Genomic DNA, 25,986 nt, shown 5'->3' with positions numbered 1-25,986 from the left:
TACAGCCAGAAGAACATGTATACAGCATACATAATCTATGCATTGGTAATTCACAAATACTGCTGATTCCACCTGTACTGGACACAAAACAAACGAGTGTTGAAATGTAACAAAGAAGGAACACTGAACAGGCAGTTTATTATTGTGTATTTACTGTATATAGAGATGACATATTCTACAGCACTTTACCAAGTCCATAAACATGTCGCTAATTGTGCCTCATAGAAGATAATTCCTACCATACTTATAGTCTATTGTAAAGATCACTGTCTAAGGCCCATTTCCGGGGGGAAAAATTGCTGTATATCACCACGGATAAGATGACTCTTTGACACCCAAATTTTGGTTGTAAAGTGGATAATATGTTGACTTATCCCTGCCTGATGTACAAGACCAGGACCCCCCTATGCAGAGCATGCATTGAAGTGTGCTGATCTAGCAATCTTTGAACTGGCCACTAGAGCTCCAAGTTCACTGCAGTCACATGACCGTAAGTTTGGAGTGCTTGTGGCCAGTTCAAAGAGGCACAGGGACTGGGGACGGAACGAGGAGAGGTAGACATCAGCACACTCCAGTCATTACGGTTTAGGCCAAAGTGGGGGTACGTTTCTACATGGAGCAGGCATATAGTTTTTGGCGGAAACCAGAGTTTTTGGAGAAAACCCATGAAAACATGGGAAGACCATGCAAACGCCATGTAGATATTGTCCTGGCCTGTCCAGTACTCGAAAGTACCCGCTATTTTAACTAGAAAACATTAGACAAACTTACAACCACTTTTATTACTATCAAAAAGATATAAAAAATGTTTAACACAAATTCGCATAAGTCTTCTTACTTTTGCAGTGTCTCAATGTAATGTACAGAATTGCCATGAAAATATTGCTGAATATCAGGGTAATATCAGGGTTTGGGAGTCAAGCATTTTGGATTTGTAGATAATACCCTGGGTTTCTCACACCATGACGACTAACCTGTACAACAGCAGGTAGAAATCTGTCTTCAGCATTTTTCAAAGCAAAATATAACCACAGAAGATACATGCAAAATGACTTTCATTGAGGGCCCATTTCCACCAGCCGCGGATTTGCATTGCATCGGATCAAACCTGAGGCCAGTGCATGTCAATTAAGTCGTATCCATTGCATGTGAATTTTCATTTGCCATGCAATGCCACCCCGGGGAAATTATGAATGGGATGCTGCAGATATCCACAGCATACATCTGATTCCCCTTAGCAGAAACAGACAGCCACATCCAGACTTTCGGAAGACAACCAAAAGTCCGCCGCAGCTAGATGCGTCGCGATGCAATCGCATCCAGGAGGTGGAAATAGGACCTTACTCATAGAGATGGTCAATTAGATGCAAATTGTATTCAGTTTGAATTTAGGTGAATCAGATTCAGGAGAAAGTTCATTTCATTCGCAATATTCTGAGCTGAGCTGCATGTGGTTTGCACTCATTTTTCATGCAAGCTAGAATTATTTCCACCTCACTGAGCTGCATGCAGTTTGCACTCACTTTGCATGCAAGCAGGAATTACATCCACCTCCCTGAGCCTAATAGCTGAAGAAACTATGGGCATACTTGGAACACATCTCGGAGTTCTCCTTTAAGCAGAGATAATCCATCAATCTAGCATATAAAACATGCAATGTTTCCATCATACTCAGGATTAAATAAAACAGAAAAAATATTGCAGGTTCAGAATTGCTTTAGACTTTCTTCCAAAAGCACAAGTGACCGTGTCAAGCAAGCGCCGCTGATGACCTTCCTGGGTGATTCCGATGTGTCACCTACTCGCTAAAAGCCTTCATTCACACACATAATTTGTATCCTCCAGATATGTATTACATGAATAGTGAAAGTGTGCACTTACAATAATTAGGATTGTTAATTAGAGCAGAGCTGTCGTTATTAAAGTATTACACAGGCATACCAATTTCTATGCTCACTTGAGTCGAAATGAAACTTAGGATTTAATTTACAAATTTACAGTGGATTTCAATTAACTCTGACTACCTTTGCCGCCACTGGTGTTATTAGATGCCATAAAACGTGATATAGGGTCATGTGGATCCCAGCGAGGAGAAACGGCATCTCTGCGCATCCAGCCACTCCATCTGTTTATGTTTTGTTTTCTTCTAGAATATGTCATCTCAGTCTAGATTTGTATCTCTAATTGGTTCACTTTCCAGTGGATCATAGCATTAACGCTGCTCCAAATATCTACTGAACGCCAAGGATTACGTTGCTCAGTATCACTACAAATACCAGAAACTCTGGCTGTGGTATTTGGATTCTGGGGATTATTTAATAGCAAAGCAACCATACATTCTGTCATTGACAGAATGTGATATAAGGTCATGTGATTCACAGCATGAAGAGATTGCTTTTTCATTCATCAAAGCTGCACCATCTGTCCTTGTTTTCTCCAATGGCAAGCATGCTGCTGCAATATTTGCATCCACTGAAAGGCTGGCATAAGGTCACGTGACCTTGTTCCAGATTTAAAGGATCTTATACTGGTAAGTGCAAAATAGTAAAAATTAGAAGTACAGTTATTATCATACATGTAATTAAAACGCCAGGAAATTTGGGTGCAGGGTAAAGCCAAAAAGGTCTCACCCTGCTCCTGCAAAACTCCGGGCGACGTTAATTTCTATTCCTCCTCCTGGCTGCCACTGACTCAGAGATAAGACGAAATTCAGCTTTCAGCTATTGCTGGTGGTCAAATTACGCTGTTTTTATCTTAATTTGGGTGCCATCTTTTGACAGCGCCCAGATTTTTGACTGAGCACCGCTATTGCCATAATTAACATTCACAAATTTCCAGTGCCTTTTTTGCCTGATTCGCAGTTATCCATCAATCACCCCAAAAACGACTTAAACATACTGTATGTGCCCTTACATTCCCATATGCCCTGATACCAGGGTACTACAGTCACCTGGTCCTCTGTATTGTGGCTCTCTAATGAAAATAAAGAGTAACTTGAGAGGCCAGCTCTGGTCTGACATCTTTGTTGGGACTTCAGAAATCCAGGTGAGTAAAATGGAAATTATGAGTGGAAAGCTGACCTTTAAAGGTAATATCTGAGCTGCCCAAAAAAATGACACCTACTTACCCGGGGCTTCCTCCAGCCCCTATGAGCTGCTATGTCCTTTGCCGCAGCTCCACTCTCAGTCGCTGGCTCCCTGTCCCCGATGGTGCAGAGGTCAACCTCGCCGCGTCATCCTCTACTACGCCTGCACGAGCAGCGCTGTCAATCACTCGCACGTGGTGTGGAGTGTACTGCGCAGGCGCAGTAGTTCTGCACCTGCTGAAGGAGGCCATGGGTAAGTAGGTGTCATTGTTTTGGGCAGCTCGGATATTACCTTTAAGGATGCCTATTAAAGCAAACGTGAAGAGAGCTGTAAAAAGAGTAGATACCTATTTAGAGGGAGGGGACTGGATGCCATAGAGTCTTTTGGGTCCTCTCTCCATCTCCTCATTCCCGCTGTTCCCCATTCAAAATTAGCACCTTTGTGACACCTCGGATTGTTTCCAAAGATGGGCACATCCATATTGGGAATGCATAAGCATGGAAGTACAAAAAGTCTGCCAGAGGAGGGTTGAAGACTTATTTGACCTGCAGGTTGAATAAATTCACTGGGGGGGAGGGGGGGAGGGCTGTGAGAGAATGAGGACACGGAGAGAGGCCTGGGAAGGCTCAAATCTATCTAGAGCTTGCCCTCTAAATAGGTAAGTAACTAACTTTTGTTTTGCAGCTCACTTCTGGATGAGTTTAATAGTACAATTTTTTCCTCAGATGCGATAATGCGATCAGATTTTTACAGTCAAACTGTACAGAAAACCATGCAGTTTGTGGAGAAAATTGATATGAACCAATTCTATGGTCAATTAGAATATAGAAATTTGTCGATCAGAATTATTCATTTTAGAGAGAAAGTTACCTAACCGACCCGTTTATGGGAACAATCGATAATTACCTTCCAAATACTTCCGAGCATCTGATTGGGGCAAAAAGTGGGAGCAAAATACTGTATTTAGAAAGTAACGTTTGCCTTAAAATGGACTTAAAATAATATAATATCAATAATGGTATGTGCCTATACCTGATTTTGCTTTTGTGATAAAATAGCCTCTAATGTCTGGTAATATTTATAGATATGAACCAGGAGCAGCCTATGCACCTGTAGTCAGTGTCTGCAGATGGTATCAGCACTTCAGGGTATATGCTAATGAGTTTATGATGTCAATTTAACCCTGTAGAAACAGTGGGGTTCCAAAGTGCATCATGCAATCAAGGGGGTTGATTCACTATAAGAGATAGCGTCACTTGACAGAAAACTTGACAGGCAGCCTATTGGGCCAATCAAAGTGCGGGGATAATGTTCTTTAATGTGATTGGGCACGCAAGGGCTCAGGGCAGGACGAGTGGAGCTCTTGTCATTGCCAATTAGCAGGCATACGTTCGTAGCGCTCGCTGTGCTACTCTGATAAGGCGTGTTAACTCTGATAAGGCCTATTAACTCTGATAAGACGGGTTAACTCTGATAAGGCACGCTATTTGTTATAGTGAATCAACCCCAATGATTGGTACAGCCTGAAGATTATTTTCTGGCTGTAAAAACAGGATGCTGACATTGATCACAGTTTTTTTTTTTTTAGTTTCAAAAGTTTTTATTAAGGCATGTAAGCAGTAAGGTACACACAACAATATTTACCCCTCAAAGGAGAGCTCAAGTGATAACATAACATATCGTTCAGACAAGGAACAAGCAGTTTTTTGGGCATTGGGGGCACAGTGCCAATGCAACAAGCAAAAAGAAAGTATTTACACAGCAGATGACAAACCCTGAGTATGATATCCATACAATAACCAATTCAATCAGCGTTAAGGCGTGAAAGCCAGGGACCTCGGACCTGTGTTATCAATATTCGGTCAGGCCTGCCACGTTTTCATGAATGCAACCAAGGTGTTGCTGTGAAATCATTATATCAGTTATTATAGTTTTAAAGGTGTCAGTGGACAATGTGGGCTGATTCCATTGTCTTACTATATGAAACCTGGCAGCTTTGGATACGTGTTGGGCCAACCTTTGTTTGGGGAACTAGAGGTTTATTTACCCAAGTAAAACCTGCGGGTCCAGAGGTAAAATCAAGATTCAAGCACTTTATTGTCATTGTGTAACACAACGCAATATTTCATGACAACCCTACGGTGCATATAGGGAACATATTGATAGTAACAAAGGTAGAAATAGAAGAAATTATACAAGTATGCCAGGTATTCTAAATATTTAAAGACAGTGTTAATTATTTCAGAGAGGATTCAGAGTTTATCAAGTTTATGGCAGATGGGAAAAAGCTGGTTTTCACTGTGTTTGTATGCGTACTGATCTAAAACGACTACCTGATAAACGTAGCTTTAACAAGGTGTTTCCAGGGTAAGTGTTGTCCTTGATAATGTTTCTGGCCCTTCTCATACAGCGAGTCTTATACAAAAGCTTCAGTGATGGTAGTTCAGTGCCTAGAAATTAATTTGTATTCATTCTATTCTATTCAAAATCATTGAATTTACCTGGCCCCAAAAGCATTTCACATTTGTGCACAATCGCCATATTTGGCTAAATTAGCTTATTGAATTGGCCTATTATATGGCATAAGTTTGATTTAGCTTAGAGTTTTTCTGGGGTACCTTAATACTCATCTCAAAAGAAGAAAAGTAACTTCTGCCTTTTGTAAGCATGGTACAGCACTTCACCCAATGACTCTCCCCTAGTTAATCACAGTTAATAATTTACAATGTTTGCATTATGGGCATCATTTGCAGCATCGATTTTTAGCAAATTCGGTCAGGGTGATCAAATCTGCCAGACATTGAGGGGAAAAACCATTAGGGGTATGGCCGCCCTAATTGAAAATTATGCTTCACTGTAACCATTAATGCGCTCTTTCTGAGGTAATGCACTGCATGCAGCAATCCGTTGTACCGCAACACACTAACTGTGTTTTGCTAGGTGATACATTGTAGTGCAGCGAGCCGCATTACAGAGCAGCTCTTACAACGTACCACTGTGAGCATGCCCTCAGGGCCCTTTCCCACTAGCTAATGCATGCAAAAAACATGATTTTGTGTATGTGTAAAGACGCACGGCATGAAGACAGGAAGTTGCACTTTGACGCATATCGGCAGCACTATTTCTAATTCACCTGACTGGAAATTGCTTGCGTCATACGATTAAATGTACAATGTAACGCTCTGGAACGCTTTAACTAATGTGGGCGGTAACATGAAAGTCAATAAGCTCAATAGAGTTACCTTGATTGCTGCATCCTGTGTTTGGTCCATCAGAATGGACGGCACAACACCTAGTGGGAATGGAACCTTAGAGTTGACGTATGTGATATATTTAACGTTGCTCTGCATAAACCTGCTCAGAAACTGCACTGCGCTAAAATAAAAAGTGCCTTAGACCATTTTTTTTTTATATAGATTTCTGTCTAAATTCTTGACACAAATCCACCACTGACGTTTTCCACATCGTCACAGCAGATTACCGACAGCCGTGATGTAAAATCACAGAAAAACTACTGCAACTCGTTTATTGCATAAATGCATAGATTTAAACGAATCAGCGCTAGACTGTGATGTTAAACGAATTGATCTATCTTCCCCTGTATTATTTAAAACTTGGTTTATAAGACTAGAAGACAGAGCAAGGCTTCTTCATTTGGCATTAGCACTGTTGCATCTTGATCCTGCAGGAGCTGCTGACTGCACATGGTGTCAGATGAGGCCCAGAGTTCACTGCAGTCTACTGTCATTAGAACGACAATGTAGCTGAAGGTAAGAAACACAGGCTCAGTCCTTGTTTGACTCTGTCAGATGAGGAAGCGTGTATCTAGCTATTTGCATACTCCTCTCCATGAAATCTATACAAGGCATTGCATTTTCCAAGCCAATTAGATGCATATCAGACGTGGAATTATGCACCCTGCTACAGACATCAAAGGCATTTTGTGATTTATTTTTTTAATCACAGTAAAATGCTTTTGAAAAGCAGACAATATCAAGGTCATCAATAATATTATATTATCAGTGTATCCTATAAAAATGTACTGCATGATATGCTTATTTTCATAATCAATTTTTCGACACAGCTTTGGCTTCTGAACAGAAAAATGTCTAATTTCTGTTCTTAAAAGGGGACTGTAGTGAACATAACATAATGGATAAAACTGATTATTTTTTATACAATTTTCATTTATAGTTTTTTTAGTCAGTGTTTGCCCATTGTAAAATATTTCCTCTCCCTAATTCACTGGTGGTGAATTTAGCTCTGCCTGGTGATCTGTACAGAATGTTTGTTAGGGCTCAGACACACTATAAGCTTTTCTGGGTGCTTTTTGCCCATCAGAGCTTTCTGAAACCTTTTTTTTTAAAAACTCTCCCATTGACTTACATTAAATGCGCAGTAAAATAGCGATTGCAGTAAAATCGTACGATTTTACAGCAATCCTGATTTTACTGAGATTTTAATGTAAGTCAATGGGAGCGTTTTTTTTAAAAGCTCACAGAAAGCTCTGATGGGCAAAACACATTTATGGTGTGTCTGAGCCCTTACTGAGAGAGCACAGAGGGAGATACTGCTTGCTTAGCAGTTGGAAAAATAAGTTATTTCCCACAATGCAGCAAGGTTCACAGACAGCAAACTGTGTGGACTATGGTCTTGAAATCACACTGTGGGAGGGGTTTTGCCATAATATCAGCCATACAGAAGTACCTAATGATATCTTTGAGGAAGGTAAAACTTTGCTGTGAGAAAGGGAGCATCAGCTACTGGCTGGGATGAAGTTCAAACCTTGGTTTCCTCCCTGGCATTATGATTATTTCGGGATTTAGGGTCTAAAAGCCATGTAATTTTTTCATAAGCTTTTAGACCCTACAAACAAGAAGAAAAAGAAAAGCATACCACAGAGAGATCTGCAGCAGCTCCTGCATATAACTCACTCAGGCACGGGATTACCGTTCTGAGCTGCAGATTTCCTTTCCGTGCCTGACTCGGGATTACCACTAAGGAGCTTAAGTCCCTCTTTAAAGTGTTATACCTGGGATATATACTGAGCGTCATTTGCGACCCACCACCCCAAACCTCACATAAAGCACAGCTCCCAACTGTCCCTTGCACATACCCAGGAAAGCGAAGCACTCATGCACACAGGAAAAAGCTGTGCATGAACTGCTTCATTCTACTAGACATGCACAGATCTTACTTTGGGCCAGTGCACTCCAAAAAGCGCTAGCGTAATGGCAAACGCTCAGCGCTTTTTGAAGTGATTTTTCTAGGTGATTCTAGGCATATGCCTAGCGATTTTTTGATCATGCCTAGCCATTTTTTAGAGCGTGTTGGTGTAGTGTTTTTTATTTTTTGTTACAGTACAGCTGTAACTGAACAGCTTCTGTAACAAAAACGCTTGGAAAATCGCTCTGATCTAGAGCTTTTCAGAGCGATTTTCCACTTTTCTATACTAAACATTGAGGGAGGCTGAATCGCCTCAGAAATCAGCAAACATGCTGCAGGACCCGCGTTTGCGTTTGGGAAAAAAGCTCATCGCTCTGGTGTGCTCCATCCCATTCAAATACATTAGCCAAACACTTTTCAAAGCACTGGCATTTTTAAAGGTGCTCAGAAGCAGTCTGAAGTCAGAAGCTGGATCATATAGAGGCTTCCAACTAGTCAGGTAAGTATCTAACTTCTACCCCTAAAACTTCTACAAGTTTTTTTTTTAAATGTTTACATTTCATATGCATATGTGTATGCATATATCTAAGTTCTTAGTTGTACTGAGTAAGATGGGATGAAAAACGAGTTCATCTCATAAAGGTGTGTTTACGGATTCGTCAGGAGGAACAGAGGCAAGCAGAAACTGAGTCAAGTACACGACCATCACTTTGCGTATCAGCAGTGGGCCATGGTTAGAGGCTAAATGTGAAAGCAAGTGGAGAAAATGTGTTACTGTTAGAATTGTTATCCTTAATAAGAATATACAGTATGTTGAATTCACCACTGATAAATAAATCTGAACATTTGTATAGCGCTTTTTTCATCTCTCCAGTCACGTCGTCAATATAACCAACACATGCAAGCTCCATTTAAGATGGCCTCAACTGATAGTTTCCTCACAGTTGTTATGTAATGGCTCACTTGTCAAAGTGTCATTATGCTATTAGGTGACATGTCTTCGCCATGTAGTTTAAAAGCTGTTAGTTCTTAATTGAGGAAAATAACCTTTGAATAATATGAGTTAAATGAGCTATTACTGAGATGTTCTCCCTTCCAGACAAAACATGAGCATTTCACAGAATATTAAGCAAAGATTTAAATCCCTCACTTTTTCATATTGAGCGTGAGCTAAAATTATATCATACCCAAAGCTATACTGGTTGAAACTTTGTGATGAAAACTTATTTCAACTTACACTTGCTTTACTGGATGTTTATGTATGACTTTAGCTGTGAACAGACAAGATGACCCAATCCAATCATACACAGTCATCACAACCAAGGATCTTTTGGTCCAGAAGACTTATGGTCTGGGTTGGATTTTGGTTATTAAAGTGTACCCGAGGCGACATGTGACATGATGAGATAAACAGGTGTATGTACAGTGTAAAACATTAATACCCAGGCTGTTTTATGTTTTTGCTGCCAGAAAGAGTTAATATTTAGGCATGGAAGTGACAGCTGTTGTCTTGTCGGGAATATAGTAAACATCACTGATAAACTAATTACACTCATAAGAGTTTTTCTGGCAGAATACAACTTCTGAGAGCAGGAGATAGAGAAAGGTCAACAGTTCATTTATTTTCATTTAGGGACACTTAATAGGCTGCCAACAAAACATTCAATTTACTTTTGTAAATGTTTAAATATAAAATAAAACAATAGGATATGTAACAAAAAGTAATTTTTAGGAGGAGGAGGATAAATACAATTGTTTATCTCATAAGTTTATATTCACCTTAGGTTCACGTTAATGTTTTTTACTGAAACAGCCTTTCACTGGCGTACTCTGCTCTGTCTTTCTCCCTCCCTCCCTCCTGCATAAACCACATACTCAAGAAGACCCGATCCCTTGCTTGTGTTTTGTCATAGATGGTGTTAAACATTAAACCTTGTAGATTTTGGACAGTGTATACATTACTTTTGAAATTCTTTGGCAAGAAAAACATTAACTGTATGCACAGCAGATTCACGTATAGCTGTTTGGCTCTCTTACATTTTATGAAGTAATGGTGATGTGTAATTTAACTTTCAAAATATTTTCCCATAACGCTTTAAAAGGATTTCCTGACTAATAGTGCAAATAATGACTACGACTGATTTTTCCCCTGTACCATTTCACTCACAGCAGAGTCAGGGCCATTGTTTACAAAGGTCAGGTAACATTGCAGCTGACGGTTATAGCTGGCAATGCCATTGGTAATGAAACCAGACAAAATGTAAAAAATATTTATTTAGAGAAGCTCATGAAGACTGCACATTTCCCCTTTATATATGAAATGTCCCTGATTTCAACCTGAAACCTAACCTACCTAGCTTTCTTTATGGGGCACTTTTTACTAATCCCACTATAGATGAATTTCAAACCCAAATAAGCAGGTAGGTTTATGGGGTAAGGAAGATTATAATGCAGAAAGGAAAAGTGTATATTAACTGAAGGAGCTCTTGTGAGAAGGCGAACAGCTTGTTTTTTTGACTGGGAGGACAGTTTTTGACTGGGAGGACAGCAAGAGGCCTACAAGACTATGGGGGCTGGAAGAAGACCCTGATACGTAAAAGGACACTTTAAAGTGGTATGAAACTCAGCATTTTACTTTGCTCTACTTGTGGCGTAGCTTGCTGCTGAATCCAAAGAGGTGATAACATTATCTTTTGTGTATATTCCTTTGTCACTTACAATTAGTAAACATTAGCAGCAGTGCTGAACCTGAGCTGCACACATAGTAGAAGCAGAGAGAGCTGAAAAGTGATCACTAGATTTTAATATATAAATACAGCAGCTATGCAATAAAATGCACTGGCAGCTTTACAAAGCAGATAAACTGTATTTTGGGAAGTTGTACGGTAATTTGTAAATAAACAATATTACTTGTGCACAAAAGCAATTATAGTAATGACTTGGATATCCTTTAATAGCAATTACACTTTATACAAACCAGTTAATAGATTTTTTTTTAACAAAGAGGAAAATACATGAACCATTCTCTTCCTGCAGTTATTGCCACTGTTGCCGATTTGCAAGGTAATCCCATTGGTTCAGATCAACAGTCAGCTTTTTGTTTCCCCTGTAAAAGTCCCGTCCCTGGAAATAATATAAACCCATCCGCAATGTGCCAATACTTCTAACCACTGATATAAAAATTACTGATATACAACAAGTAAACGACTGAATAGTAGTTTTTTTTTTTTATGCATTAAACATAAGGCAGCTTCTCACCAGCCGAAATCAGTACAACAAGCATTTTGTTAGATCTTTATAAAAGGAGCATCATGACGTCAGCAGGGAACTATTCAATGTTCTTTCTGTGCACAGTTGTTTCCGCCCACTCAACGCAGTGTGTAAACGAACTCGAAAAACATATCCCCAAAAGATCACACACAGAACACAATAATGCATGAATCAATCAGAGTTCACTTCTCTGTTCTTCCCATAAGCGAGTGTTTTACATAGAACAATTCTATCATAATAGATGGCTCATACACATGCTTTTAATATTACGCTGTTTAATTGCATACAGCTGTGCCCTGAACACTCTCGGCAAACAAATTTTCAGCACAGCCTTGGAATCAAGTTCTGGATAAATATCAACCATCCCTGCTTGTATAAATTTCCTCCATTAAAGGCATTTTCAAAACAACACATTAGAAGGAATTCTGAACTTTTAAAAATAAGAAAAAAAGGGAGGGGAGAAAGACTCGACTTCCTGGAAGCCTCAGAACTGGCATGTTCGTGACTGAATGAGCCGTTCTTGCCAAACGTACTCATAAAGACGAAAAAGTGCTGTGTGAAATTATATCTGTGTAAAGCCAACTATGTCCTGGCCATTTCCAGCGTGACCTGGAATGAACCGAAGCCTTTTCCTCTGCCTCTTCTCTCTTATCTGCCTTAAAAGCATTTATAGTCATATTGCTCTGCTCCCAAAAATGCCACCAAGCCGTCTGCCACGGTCAGTCAGGTTCTGTTTACTCCTACCAAGTTCTGCGCAACATATTTTCCAGAGTCTGGTTTGTCATTTATTCTCTACTCCTGTATACCGTTACATAACGTCTAGCATGCTGGAAAAAGAGAGTCTTACAGATGATGAGGCAGGGCTTTGCTACCATGATCTGCAAGATCCAGGGTGGTGGGTTTTTTTTCCCACTGTGATAATGCAATCAAAGTAAAATTAATGATTAGCACAAACAGAAGCTGTGTCATGTTTAATTTAACTGATCAAGCTCAGTTTCAACTCATCTCTCTAATAAATACAATGAAGGGAATAGGAATGTTACAGGAATACAAAGCGCCAGTTTGTACATTGAAGGTGAAATACATTAAGCGATGCGCCAGCACATCAGAGAACCTGCCTGACGTCAACATAGAACATTACGGTGGATGGGAAGGTTTGCAGCTTGGTAGTGCGTTGGGCAGGCTTCCAATCACAGTATTAATCGTTTCCAATACAATTTAGCTATCACTTACATTCCCAGCACTTTCTTTTTTTTCTGCTGTGAGTGGGGAGGGGAGATGTTGACATGGGTGACCAAGTGTTCTGAAGAGGGAAGAGCCAGAGCGGGGTCACTATCTGGCACCAGATCGTGCACTGTAGCTCCACCTCATTGCACGCGTGCCAGCATAACTCTGTAACTACACGTGGAGCATGGTGCCAGAGGGCATCAACATGTCAGACGCAATCCACAAAAGGTGACGGTATGCCAGACTTGACCTGACTATGTCCGACATTGGGCCTATGCTGGAAAAAGTCAATGTCAGACACAGTCTGGCATAGGATTAGAAAGGGTTAATCCTAGTATATTTGGGGAACTGCAGAAATGTATGTTCAAAGAGGACACAGAAGTCATACCCACATTAGTAGTGCAATATGTTTTTGAATATGTGTGTGTGTGTGTGTGTGTGTGTGTGTGTGTGTGTGTGTGTGTGTGTCTCTATAGATGCAGAACTTCTGAAATGACTCTTTATCTAAAGCACAGGATCTGTTACTCTTAAGCATTAGCTGAGTTAATATGAAATCATACTTACCTTCCCTGAGTAGCCTTACTATTCACTCCCTACCTACTTTTTCCTGCCAGAGAGAGTGGTCACCTGAGTTACTGGGGTGGATCTATCACAGCTCTTGATTGCTTGGCTGCTGTCCGCACCACCAACATGCAAGCAAACATGGGTCCAGAGAATTTTTTTTATCAGGTAATGTGTATCACCAGGGATAGGCCACAAATAAGCCCACATTATCTTTTGAAATTTTGGGGTTACAAATCAGGGGTCATCTTATCCATAAGTCATAAGCCTATGTGTGCCCCCCCCTTCCTCAATGCAGGAGAAGTTATACATACCTGGGGCTTCCTCCAGCCCCATACGCGCTGATCAATCCCACGCCACGTCCTCCGCTGCCTGCATCTGCGAGAACCGGCTCCCCGCTGTTCCGTCAGTCGAAGCCAGTCTAAGCGTAAGGGAAGTGCGCTGTTTGCGTATCTCTGCAGCAGTGTATGGAGAGATACGTAGAGGGCGCACTTCTCCTGCGTAGCTTCCTCCGATGACGTCAGTGATGGGAGCCGGTTCTCGTAGATGCAGACAGCGGAGGACGACGGCGTGGGATCGATCTGAGCGTATGGGGCTGGAGGAAGCCCCAGGTATGTATAACTCATTTTTCTTTTTCCCATCTCTGGTTCCCTTTAAGCATAATCACAGCATGGTGCTTATGCTAACAGCATGGTGGAGTACTGCAACACTGGGTCCCTGGTTTGAATCCCAGCCAGGGCACCATTTGCAAGAGTGAAGTTTGTATGTTCACCATGTGTCTGTGTGGGACCTGTGGGTTTCCTCTGGGCACTTCGGTTTTCTCCTACATCCCAAAAGCATACAGCACAGGACACGCAGGACACTATAGTGGGCGGAAATGCAAAGAAAGCTACACGTGGCCTGGGGCGTGCAGGGGCATCTGCCGCTTTGACTGAACCAAAAGTAGCTGGCGGCAGAAGATCGGAGGATCGTGGAAGACTGGCGCGGGACAGGAAGGTTAAGGCCCCAGGTAAGTGAAGAACTTTCACCTACGCTTTACGCACAGGCAAACTAAAGCGGAACTTAGCTCATGAGATTCTTCTTAGGCATTCTGCTGCAGAAGAGAAAGTCTAGGGAAATAATGTAAACACAGATATTCTGAGAGACAAAGAGTGGAGGAACACTGGCCACAGTCAGAGGTCTTTCAGAGCTAGAATGTCGCTTGTCACCTACATCTACAGTATAGTCTATATCTTCAAAGCAGTGCCACTTCAAAAAGCAACCGTATCAACATATAGTATAATTATAATGCAGTAAATGATTCAGGATACTATTAGTATCACTTACTATAGCTATATACCGCTATATATTGGTATGTAGTCCCGCCCTCCCACTAAGGCTTAGCCTAGGCTATTTATTATGTGGAATTCACTCTCTCAGAGCATTCTGGGAGATCAGAGATCTTTTCTACTGGCTTTAGACCTAACAGTAAATGAACATTCTATAGAGATAACCCACCAGTACAGTGCTGCTGCCTGTGATACATTTCAGAAAGTAAGTCTGGGAGAGGAAATCCTTTACAATGGTCAAACACTGGCTAAATAATTTATACATTAATAGAATCTCATTATAGTAAACTCTGATATAGTAAACTCAGTCTTCAGGTCAAATGCGTCTGTATAAATATACAATGTATGACCTATTCTGATATAGTACATTTCTGATATAGCAAACTACTTTTCCTGGTCCCTTGGAGTTTACTATAAAGGGATCCTAAAAATAAGCGTATAAGTGTAAAAAATAAGCAATTTTATTCCTTATGTTATACACACTACAGTTCCTTTTTATAGCATTGCTACTGCTATGGCTTTTCCTTATACCCGTATGCTGGGCTGCTTTCTCTACATCATTGCTTATTTATATGTATGATTACAGATATCTACAGTATATATTTTGCTTGTGTAGATGCTGAATATTATCACAGCGAGAAGATCTTGGCACATGCTTGGGCTGCAGATGGCTGAAAATGTGTCCTGCACCCAGTGTGTGGTTGATGAATTACTCCTTACACCTGAATATTACCTCACACCAGACACCATACACAGCCTGAGCCCCACCAACATCAGAAGCTATGTCAGCCATCTCCGCAGATTGGAGTCCTTTCGACAAGTCCTTCTGTAGGGCCAGATGGCCAAACATGGGAGATGCAGTAAACCTACTAAGCAGGGACAGGTCTGGAAAATCTACACTCGGTCAGCGTGAAAAGGGGGCCAGGACAGAGCTGGGATTACAAACCGGTGAAGACTTACAAAGGACAAGCAGGATGGGAAAAAGGACATGTTTTATTGCTTAGCTCAATTTTGTTTACTCATTTCAGTACCACTTGGTATTATTTTACTCAAGCAATCTTTCAAATAAATGATAATTCCATGTTTTGAATGCAACTTCTACCCTCTGATACAAACCAGCAACGCAGAGGATAACTGTGGTAAAGTTAAGGTTAAACATACAAACAATTAACCCCGTACATATTATTCCTGTTTAGAAAAAGGCCTCTTTTAAGGTGACTCGATGTCTGAGGCGACAGCAGGTTCACCTCAATCCTTCCACCTCACATCCCAATTTAGTCAGTCAGGACAACACTGTGTCTTATTCTTCTGTTATAAAGAATACCTGAGCAAGCCATAGGGGAAAAGAAACGCCTGATAAAAATCACTATTATCCATAAAAGGCCTGTAAAGTTGATACAGTTTCCTAGTGAGACTGCTTCATTCAGGTCATTGACAATTACTGAACCTAATTTCTCTCCACCATTATCTCCCTCATGATTCTCTGGGGCTGCTATCTACCTTCATTAGCAGAAGAAAGTCATTTACAAATTTCCAGAGTCCAGATTAAAATATCGATATTCATATGCCAGTGTGGCTGGGTTTCAGGTTTTGCTGTTGTTATTATCTCCGTAGCTATAAATGAATAGTTCTTTTTATATATACACCTAACGTAAGCAAGATAAAAAGAGAGAAAAGAAAGCAGAAAGCAACCAATCACATTTCATCGCTCTCTGGTGCATTTCTTAATGCTTGCTCGAAAGCTATAGTGTTAGCTTGAATACTGTAATAACGTTTTGCTCTTTCCGGCAAATAAAATGTTTGCATTTTCTTTATTGCTTTTTTGTGTTGCCCATTATTCTTTAATACAATTTATTAGTCTATAAAGAGAGGACTAAACGTACTAAGATAAAATGCTTTTATTATTATTATTATTCAATTATAACAGGAAAATTGCAAAATTATAGGTTTCTAAATGTATGTATTACTTTTAGATACAAAAAGCGCTTTGTGGGGGGGCGTTATGCCAATCGAAACAGCACTGCGATTAACAAGTAAATCACGGTGCTGTTTTTACACTAGTGTTATTCATTTTTGTTTGGAAATCGCAATCCCTGGCCTGCACGATTTGTCGTAAGATCCCGCCGCAATTGTACCATGAAAAGCTAGGTGTAGGGACCTAGCTGTTCACGGCATAATTGCGGCAGAATCGCAGGAAGTGGAAATGAAATCAAAAGCGATTACAGCGATAGTGAGGATTCGACTGCGCTTCCTGGTGGAAAAGGAGCCTTAAAGTAACAGAGCAATGACTAGTGAGTATAATTTAGTACAAGATATGTGGGGTAAAGTTCAACTAAGTGCGTTTGTGTTCCCCTTCCAACAGTCATGTGGAAAGAAAATGTAAAGAATAAAAAAAGAGGAAGAACCATTTGAGGCCCAATGGTAGAGATGGATCCAATGTTTTAAAGTAAAGTCACAAAATGCCAGTGTGTATCCTGTTTTCATCAGTGAGCTACACGTCTGCTTTATTGTGCGCTGAACCAGAGGCCCAGCAGTTGCGCATACCCTATGTGTTACAATATCGGGTACCTAGCTGCAGTCTGCACAGCTCACACTTGTCTTGTGTGATTCACCAATAACATGATTGTAGTGACCAGACGTAACCTTCTGACCATATGATGCATATACACATCCAATTTTGACTGGCCAATTATTAGCCAATTCGACCGCTTCCATCTAGTATGAGAGCAAACAGATTTTGAATAGTATAAATAGATTGTGCTGGTAAGCTTTCATACTACATGGTGGTGGTAAAACTGGCCAGTCATTGGCCAATCAAAATTGAATTTGTGAACGCATACCTTAGTTGTATTATTTCGATTGGCAGATCCCAGTCCGGAGATGTAAAGAATACGGAGCTGCTAACCAACATAATTATGAACAATTAGAAAATGTGGTGCTACTTTAAACAAACACATGTGTGCTTCACTGTCCTTTATTGTGCTTCTACTAGAGTAAAGGTGTAAAGGACAGCTTTGGTAGTGTCAGGAATGGTTAGGGGCTCTGCCAGAAGACCTGGGTTCAATTCTTGGCACTTCCTGTTCAGTAAGCCAGCTCCTATTCCGCAAGGAGTCCTTAAAGGGATACTGTAGGGGGTCGGGGGAAAATGAGCTGAACTTACCCGGGGCTTCTAATGGTCCCCCGCAGACATCCTGTGTTGGCGCAGCCACTCCCCGATGCTCCGGCCCCGCCTCCGGTTCACTTCTGGAATTTCTGACTTTAAAGTCAGAAAACCACTCCGCCTGCGTTGCCATGTCCTCGATCCCGCTGATGGCACCAGGAGCATACTGTGCAGACACAGACCATACTGGGCTTCTGCTATACACTCCTGGTGACATCGGCGGGAGCGAGGACACGACAACGCAGGCGCAGTGGTTTTCTGACTTTAAAGTCAGAAATTCCAGAAGTGAACCGGAAGCGGGGCCGGAGCATCGGGGAGTGGCTGCGCCAACACAGGATGTCTGCGGGGGACCATTAGAAGCCCCGGGTAAGTTCAGCTCATTTTCCCCCGACTACCTACAGTATCCCTTTAACACTGTTACTGCCTACTAAGCGCACCCTAGTGGCTGCAGCTCAAGCGCTTTGAGTCTGCCAGGAGAAAAGAGCAATATAAACTTTATCTGTCTAGTACTACATTTTAAAAAGCTACTCTAGCATTCTTGGATAATTGCTAAAAAAATAAGAAAAACAAAATCCTATAGCATTTTTAAAACAAACAAACCTCATTCCTTTAGCAGCAAAGATACCTTTCACTCAGTTAACAATCTGTAAACAATATCCGTACATTTCTCTCATTATTGGATTTTTTTATAAGTAGGATGCCTTTTAGCAATCAGCTGGGCACAACATTAGGGCCACCTCTGCTAAACAAAGTTTCCATATATGCTTTACTTTATTCCCCTTTAAATCCCCTCTTTAAATTCTATACATAATAAGCTCACCATGGAAACAAGGATGGAATATAATACTATGCCACTTTTAATGGCTGTAATTAATAATTTACATCAATAAAGCGCAGCATATTTTTGAAAATTAAAGCTTTATAAATATCGGTGCGTACTTCTTTCAGCCGACAGCTGGGGCACCTGCTGATATAGAATATGGACAACGATGCACGCAATTAGAGTCAAATGAATTAGTAATTCATTTGTATATCAAGAATAATCAGTAAGGTAGCTAAGTGGTTAACACAGTGGCCTTGCAGCTGTAGTGTCCTGGGCTTTATTCCTATTGTGTGGCGTTTGTTTGCCACCCTTTTCCCCACGTTTGTGTGGGTTTCATATGAAGAGTGCTTTTAATTTCAGCAGCGGGAGAGCCTGATGGTCAGGATCTTGGTAATGCAATTACCGACACGCTTCTATTTTAAGTTTGCAATGCTGTTTTATTTTGTATTCTTCCTTCCTTTTTTTTCTATGTTTACAGAGCATGTCCCTGATCAATCACCTATCTGTAATCATTTTCCTTAAAGCAATACTGTAGGGGGGGTCAGGAGAAAATGAATTGAACTTACCCGGGGCTTCTGATAGTCCCCCGCAGACATCCTGTGTCCGCGCAGCCACTCACCGATGCTCCGGCCCCGCCTCCGGTTCACTTCTGGAATTTCAGACTTTAAAGTCGGCAAACCACTGTGCCTGGGTTGCCGTGTCCTCGCTCCCGTTGATGTCGCCAGGAGAGTACTGCGCAGGCCCAGTACGGTCTGTGCCTGCGCTGTACGCTCCTCGTCACATCAGTGGGAGCGGGGACATGGCATCGCAAGTACGGTGATTTTCAGACTTTAAAGTCTGAAATTCCAGAAGCGAACCGGAGGCGGGGACCAGAACATCGGGTGAGTGGCTGCCCGAGCACAGGATGTCTGCAGGGGACCATTAGAAGCCCCGGGTAAGTTCAACTCATTTTCCCCCGACCCCCCCTACAGTATTCATTTAATGATAAAACCTTTCCTCAATTCCTAACAACCCTTCCCCATTAACGGTAACCAATTCTTGGAACTTCACACCTAACCCTAGCTTCCTCCTCAGCATTCATGTCTTCCTGATGCCTAACCTTACTCTGCTAACCTTTGTAAGTAATGCTAATGTCCCCAGTCAATCCTCTAAAACTAAGGGCAAGTTTCCACAAGAGGTGGGAGTCCATCTTCAAGATGGACGCCAGAACTTCTGCAGAGCAATTATGCATCTGAATACCTTTATCCCTAATATGCAGGGCAATGGGGATTCGGATGCGCTTCCAGAAATTCTGAAGGAGTGCTTAGTTTTTTGAGGATGGTGCTGAACATTTTTAAAACCTTTTTTTTTACTTTTTGAATGATGTTAGCCAATGACATGGTTCCTGGCGATAATGTTGGTACCCACATTACACAACCTCCAACTAGTCTGCATAATGTGGTACCCACATTTGAACAATATACTGATAACACTGGACACCTGCTTCATCCTCTGTGAGGTCTGCTTTCCTCCTACATCCCAAAACTTACTAGCATAGTAAGGGTCTTCTCTATGAAAACCTTCCCTATAATCAAAAAGAGGCATCAGAATGCGTCCTCACACAGTTGGTGGTCATTATCTTGAGTGAAGGTGTTTGGAAGAACTGTGGTCAACTTCTTCCTTGTTGCTAAGCAGTAGAAAAATAAAGGGAGATGCTAAAAGTTCAAAAGGGGTGACCCAATTTCTTCCAAACACCAGGTCTATATTTGCTAGTAATTCATGAAGTGCCATTGAGCTAAGTACCCCAGACTGTTGGTCAAGGCCACAGACTGGCTGCCTTGTGTAAATGCTAGTGACAGGTACACTTTACTCCAGCTTCACCCCATGTGCACTTAATTTCCTTCCTTTCACAAGCAGTCTAGAGCTGTTACACTGGAAACTGTGATGTGGGTGGCACAAAACACATGTGGAGAGAGCCAACTTGGAGGGAAGTGGCAATAATTAATTAATGAGTATTGTGTCTGAGTGAGCATTGCTGAGCAATTATTGCTCATCAGACCATGTCAGCTTATGTGTGTATCCAACAGTGGCCACAGCTTACACTTACTTAGGGTTTTCCCATATCAATTTGAAACTTACCCTCACAGCATACTGATGACTGAAACCAAATGCCCTCCAAACTTGAAGCATGTAAAAGTAACAAGATCCAGATGCTGTGTGTCTGTATTGACTCGTACTATTCTTCAGACACTTTAAATCTTCCAGATTTTAGTTTAGTACAGATCACACTTTCTTAATGTTTTACATAAAATGCTTCTGGCCTTTTTGGGTTTGGAAAAACAAACATGTATAGAGAGAGATACCGTATATAAAATATGTGCCAGCTCTGCAACTGTGTTGCAGAAAAATATCACCGGGCTTTCCATGCCGATTATTAATAGAAGCATGCTATTAAAACTAAATAAACCTGCTCTCTTTCTCTGCCTGACTATCCCTATCAGTCTTTTACCATCAGTGATAACAAATACCAGCTCCTATTAGCAAGACAAAGAGATGCCTATGCTTCCTCGAAAATAATTCCTACTATTGCATCTGAAATTGACCTTGACATTGCAAACAATGGGAGAGGAGAGACCACTGTGAGAGTGTGTCTAGTCAGTTAAGTTGCTTCCACCAGGCAAAATATTTAGGGCAGTGTAGCATGTTATTCCAGAATGCCTGACTAAGCAGTTTTATGGGCAAGTGGCAGGATATCAGAGCATCTCAGGGCTCCTACCTAAAAAACCACAAATGTACAGGAGAGCACATGCCAGATTTGAAGACTTCAGTATCAATTAAGTGTGACAGAAAAGATAGATGGGTAAAGTGGTAAAAAGCCGGATAGGGATATTATGTGGCGGATATAAAAATGCAAAGGGAGGTATCTCTAGCCATCTAGCTATATATGTGCAAGTCTGCATATTACTATATATTTCTTCCTACAAGTGTGTATTTTATATTGAGCTCCCCATACATACACGGTGATCATAAACAGGCAGATGGTATTGGGCAGTCAACAACCTGCTTACCAACCATGGAGTTGGCTGTGGGGTCATACTAGGCAGGAGCTGATGCTACCTTACTATGGCGAACATGTAGATTTCATGTAATGGACACACAGAGATTTTCCAGCATGTTGGAAAATCTGTGCTCATCAAGCTTCTCTTACACTTCTTAGAAGCCTTCACCACTGCTTCTCAATATGCTTAATTTGTCACAAAACCAGCCGGTGGCATATTCCTTTATTGGACCACGTATGGCCAAGCTCTAGTCCTACAGTTGTCCTCAGCTTCTATTAGCAGAGGGGGGGGGGGGGGGGGTGTAAAACTTGCAAGGCAACCAGTCTTGCTGGCTCTGGCTCTAGCTGTGACTGTGTGCTTCTTTCCCACTTAAAGTTGATCAGCACAGAATCCCCTTTGCAGCTGGATATGCTTTTCGGCTGTCCAGATTGTTCGGATCTCACTTAAGTGCCGCCGAGACCGGTTTTACATCCAAGTGTGCACATTTTATTGTCGGAGCCGACCTGCATCCTATGTCAACACAATGACACGCTACAGACAAAAACCCCTCAGCTCTGTTCTAACATAGAAGGCAACTATAATCCTTGAGACAGACAACAAAGGATTAAAGAGAGAATAAAAAAAAATGAGTAAAGACTGGAGAAATGTGTAAAAAAGAAGGATTGGGAGAATGAAACACAAATCCACATTGCTTGACCTTCCTGCTTTCCTGGTGTTCCCTGCTTCTAACTGTGTAAGCTGCGCTCTGTGTGATACTGAACTCAGAGAAAAGGCGACCTGTCACTCAGAGCAGTCACCTATCCATCATCCACTGAGTGCCTAATGGCATAATAGGGGGGCACGGCTGGGGGAGGCTGGCGTGCAGAGCTGGCTCATACCTTGGTTTGGAGATAATGAGGATAGTAGTACGTGTACTGAGGGTACATTGGCTGCTGTTCCAAGCGTTTGCCCATGTAGCTGGAATCGTTAGATCTGATGCAGGAAACTCGGTGACAAGGGTGTAATGCCCCAGGCCCTTCTTGCTCGTCAGATCCCACCAGTCCTGACAGCGGCCACGATGTTTCGCGACTTCTCTGCCCTTTCGCCTTAGTTTTACCAATCCTTAAATCCAAAACGAACAGGAAAACATTATAGTCATAAAAATAGAAATCTTAAAAAAAGAGAGAGAAAAAAAAATCACATAGAAATCCCCACAAAGAAATGTTTCTTCTTTTTTTGTTTCCTGTTTATATTCTCAGTTTATATCCCTTGTTGTTCCTCCTTATGTGTGTAGCTGCTCGTCCCCTAGTACCATCCAGCCAGTGTAGGAAATAAAAGTCCCGTTATAGAAAGCAGGAAAGCTGCATGCTCTCTGTACTTAGAATTCCTGCAGACCGGTTTGCTTTATTTCTTTCCTACGCTCAGTCCCTCTCACTCCTCCTCCTCCTCCTCACTGAGGTCTTCAAAAAAAAAAAGAAAGAAAAAGAAAGGAAGAAAGAAAGAAAAAAAAATCCTTCCAGCCTAGTTGCTGCTGTCTCCCTCACGGAGTGACATGGTGTTTAGGGCTTGTCTTGTCTTTCATTCAAACCCCCTCCTTCCAGCCTGTGGGTGGAACAAGAGTCAGCCTCTCCCTCGAGAGGCAGACGCAGTCCAGAAGGCTGCAGTGTTTCCTCTAAGAAGAAATAGCCTGCCTCAGCTCTGCTGCAAGCAAAGTCCCTCTACTGGCTACTAGCTGAGAGCAGCTTTCACATGTCTTGTGTTGTTCTGTGTACTGTTACACCACGTCAAAGCAAGCCTGATGCTAGCAGCGTGCTCTGAAAAGAGCGAGGAAGACATAATAAAACCATTCATCTAGTCAAGTGCTTTTCCTAAACAAAAGCTGATCCAGGAAACGCTTACTGGGACGCATCCTCCTGATATATGTTACACACAGTCACAGTGATATACTGATTATATATATATATATATATATATATATATATATATATATATATATATATATATATATATATATATATATATATATAATCAGTATATATATATATATATATATATATATATATATATATATATACACACACACACACACACAATATTAGTTTATTATTGTAAACACAATCGCCATCTATAGTAAAGGTGCTATCATTTTAAATTTAGGCTACTTTCTCATCAGGACGTTGCGTTTGATACGACTGCCCCTAGCGCAACGAATTGTGCACTATAACTTGGACGTTATAGTGCATTCTTTAGCCCTGCATTTGGTGCGCCGTTTTCGTCGCACAATCATGGAACAAAAACGGTGCATGCGTTACATATAAAAAAAATACCTTACTGAGCATGTGCAACACAACTAATGCAGCAGATTCATTGCTAAACGCACAACATGCAGCACTTTCTAATAACACCTCACGTTGCACACAAACGTAACCTGTGCACTGTGAATGTCGCACAGACTTAGTATTGCTGTGCGTTAGTCTGCGTTATAACATTTTCTAACGTGCGACTTTAACGTCACACTGTGAAAGAGGCCTGAAAACGATTGTAATATGCAGTGTTGCCAAACTCTGCAGACAGTTTTTACTGACAATGCTCCAAAAATTTACTGACATTTTTTAAACTGACTTCTAATATTACCAAGGTTATGTTAAAGATGTCACACGCGCCCCACGTACAATACTCCGGCAGCGCGTTAAAGGCGAGTGCAGACAGGTAAAGTATTAATGCTGGGGGGGGGGCAGGGTAGATAGCGGGGGCGCCACCAGGAGCAGGGCCGGGCCGAGGCATAGGCTGGAGAGGCTCCAGCCTCAGGGCGCAGTGTAGGAGGGGGCGCAGAATTCATTCAGCTGTCATTCCCAATTGTGTTTGAAGCAGAAAGAAATAAGAAAAGGGGATACATAGCAGTGACTGCAAGCCAGATAACTAGATATTAAGGTGTTGGGGAGGTTGTGGGCCCTGTGGCCCTCTTAGTCTAATAGCAATCAGAGTGTGACAGCTGGGGTGGGAGGGATGGAGGGGCGCAGTTTGGTGTCTCAGCCTTGGGTGCTGGAGGACCTTGTCCCTGCTCTGACCAAGAGTCTCTGTCGCATTCATCATTCGCGATTATCGCCTGCTGTTATCATTGCCCACCCGATCAAGCATGTCAGCCCGAGATTTTTCTGCTTGTCCGATCGATACATGACCAATTTTGAACCAAAATTGGTCGAGTTGTTGAGCACGCATGCTCTTGGTGGCACTGATTTCCATTTTATTAATCATCAAATCTGATGGTCGATTGGCCAGTTGGCCACCAAGTCTACTGATGTGTGACCACCTTTAATTAGAGTAGTGTACTTTGCAGAGTGATACAGGAGGAACTGATAAGCAGAAAGTGCAGTAATCTAGGGAAGAGGGTATTTTTTACTGACACCACAGAGTTATCAGAGACTTTACTGGCAGCCCAGAGTTGTTTACTTTTTTACCGACGGTCGGCAACAATGGTAATATATATCAAGTGCTCCATAAGAGGTTATTGGCTGTTGAAGTCCATTTTCATAACATTGTACAGCCAGCTCTGAACACCCCGAAAGAGAAGCTAGCCAAATATTCTTCTTTGCAAGCCTGGAAGCAGTGCTCTGTTTGTGGAGTATGGACTGCCTAGAAACTTCCCACCTTGCATAAGGGCCCATTTCCACTATCGCGAATTTGCATGCGTTTTTCGCATGCAAATTTGCATAGCAATACAAGTGAATGGGACTGTTTCCACTTGTCAGGATTCCTTTGCGTTTTTCTGTGCAGAAAAAATTCGCATGGCAGAGCCATCAGAATTCACATGCCGCATACCGCTATGCGAATCGCATACAATGTATGTAATAGGAAATTCGCACGCGGTTTGGGTATGCGAATTTTCATGTGAATTCGCATAGAAACAATGGAAAATCACACCTGCACTGCCATGGTTAAATTCGCATACATAGTCATCCATGCGAATTTGCATGAAAAGTCGCAGGAAAATTTGCATGGACCCGCATGCGAAATTCGCATCCGCATGCGAATTTTTACCGCGGCGATTCGCACCGCACAAGTGGAAATGCAGCCTAAGCAATTAACTACAAAAGGCATGCTCAAGGATAGTCCACCCTTATCTTGGCCCATCCATAGTGATATGGATTGATTCAGTAATGAGCAGATATAGGTGGGAATGGGTGATTATTCTGTTCCTTTGTGCACCTAAAGAGGAACAGTAGTGAAAAAAACAAATAAAATTGCTCATTTAAATTTTTATTTTTTTTACAATATTCATTTAAAGATAATTTAGTCAGTGTTTGCTCATTGTAAAATCTTTTCTCTCCCTGATTTACATTCTGAAACT

General features: G+C 41.5%; 1 protein-coding gene across 6 annotated transcripts in view; it reads right to left on the bottom strand.

Annotated features, from left to right (window-relative positions):
- RBMS3 (RNA binding motif single stranded interacting protein 3) overlaps nucleotides 1-23,197 on the bottom strand; it is an 876,931-nt gene extending 853,734 nt beyond the window's left edge. For all 6 annotated transcript variants that reach the window (XM_068234458.1, XM_068234461.1, XM_068234460.1 and 3 more), the window contains exon 1: nucleotides 22,538-23,197. In XM_068234458.1, the coding sequence (XP_068090559.1) occupies nucleotides 22,538-22,612 (75 nt within the window). In that variant the 5' untranslated portion in view covers nucleotides 22,613-23,197. The remainder of the gene's footprint in view (nucleotides 1-22,537) is intronic.
- Nucleotides 23,198-25,986: the final 2,789 nt, after the last annotated feature.

The sequence above is a fragment of the Hyperolius riggenbachi genome, chromosome 5 (genome assembly GCF_040937935.1).
Source record: "Hyperolius riggenbachi isolate aHypRig1 chromosome 5, aHypRig1.pri, whole genome shotgun sequence".
Classification (NCBI taxonomy): Eukaryota; Metazoa; Chordata; class Amphibia; order Anura; family Hyperoliidae; genus Hyperolius; species Hyperolius riggenbachi.
Note: the sequence above shows the minus strand (reverse complement) of the source record. Positions and strands in the feature narration are given on the sequence as shown.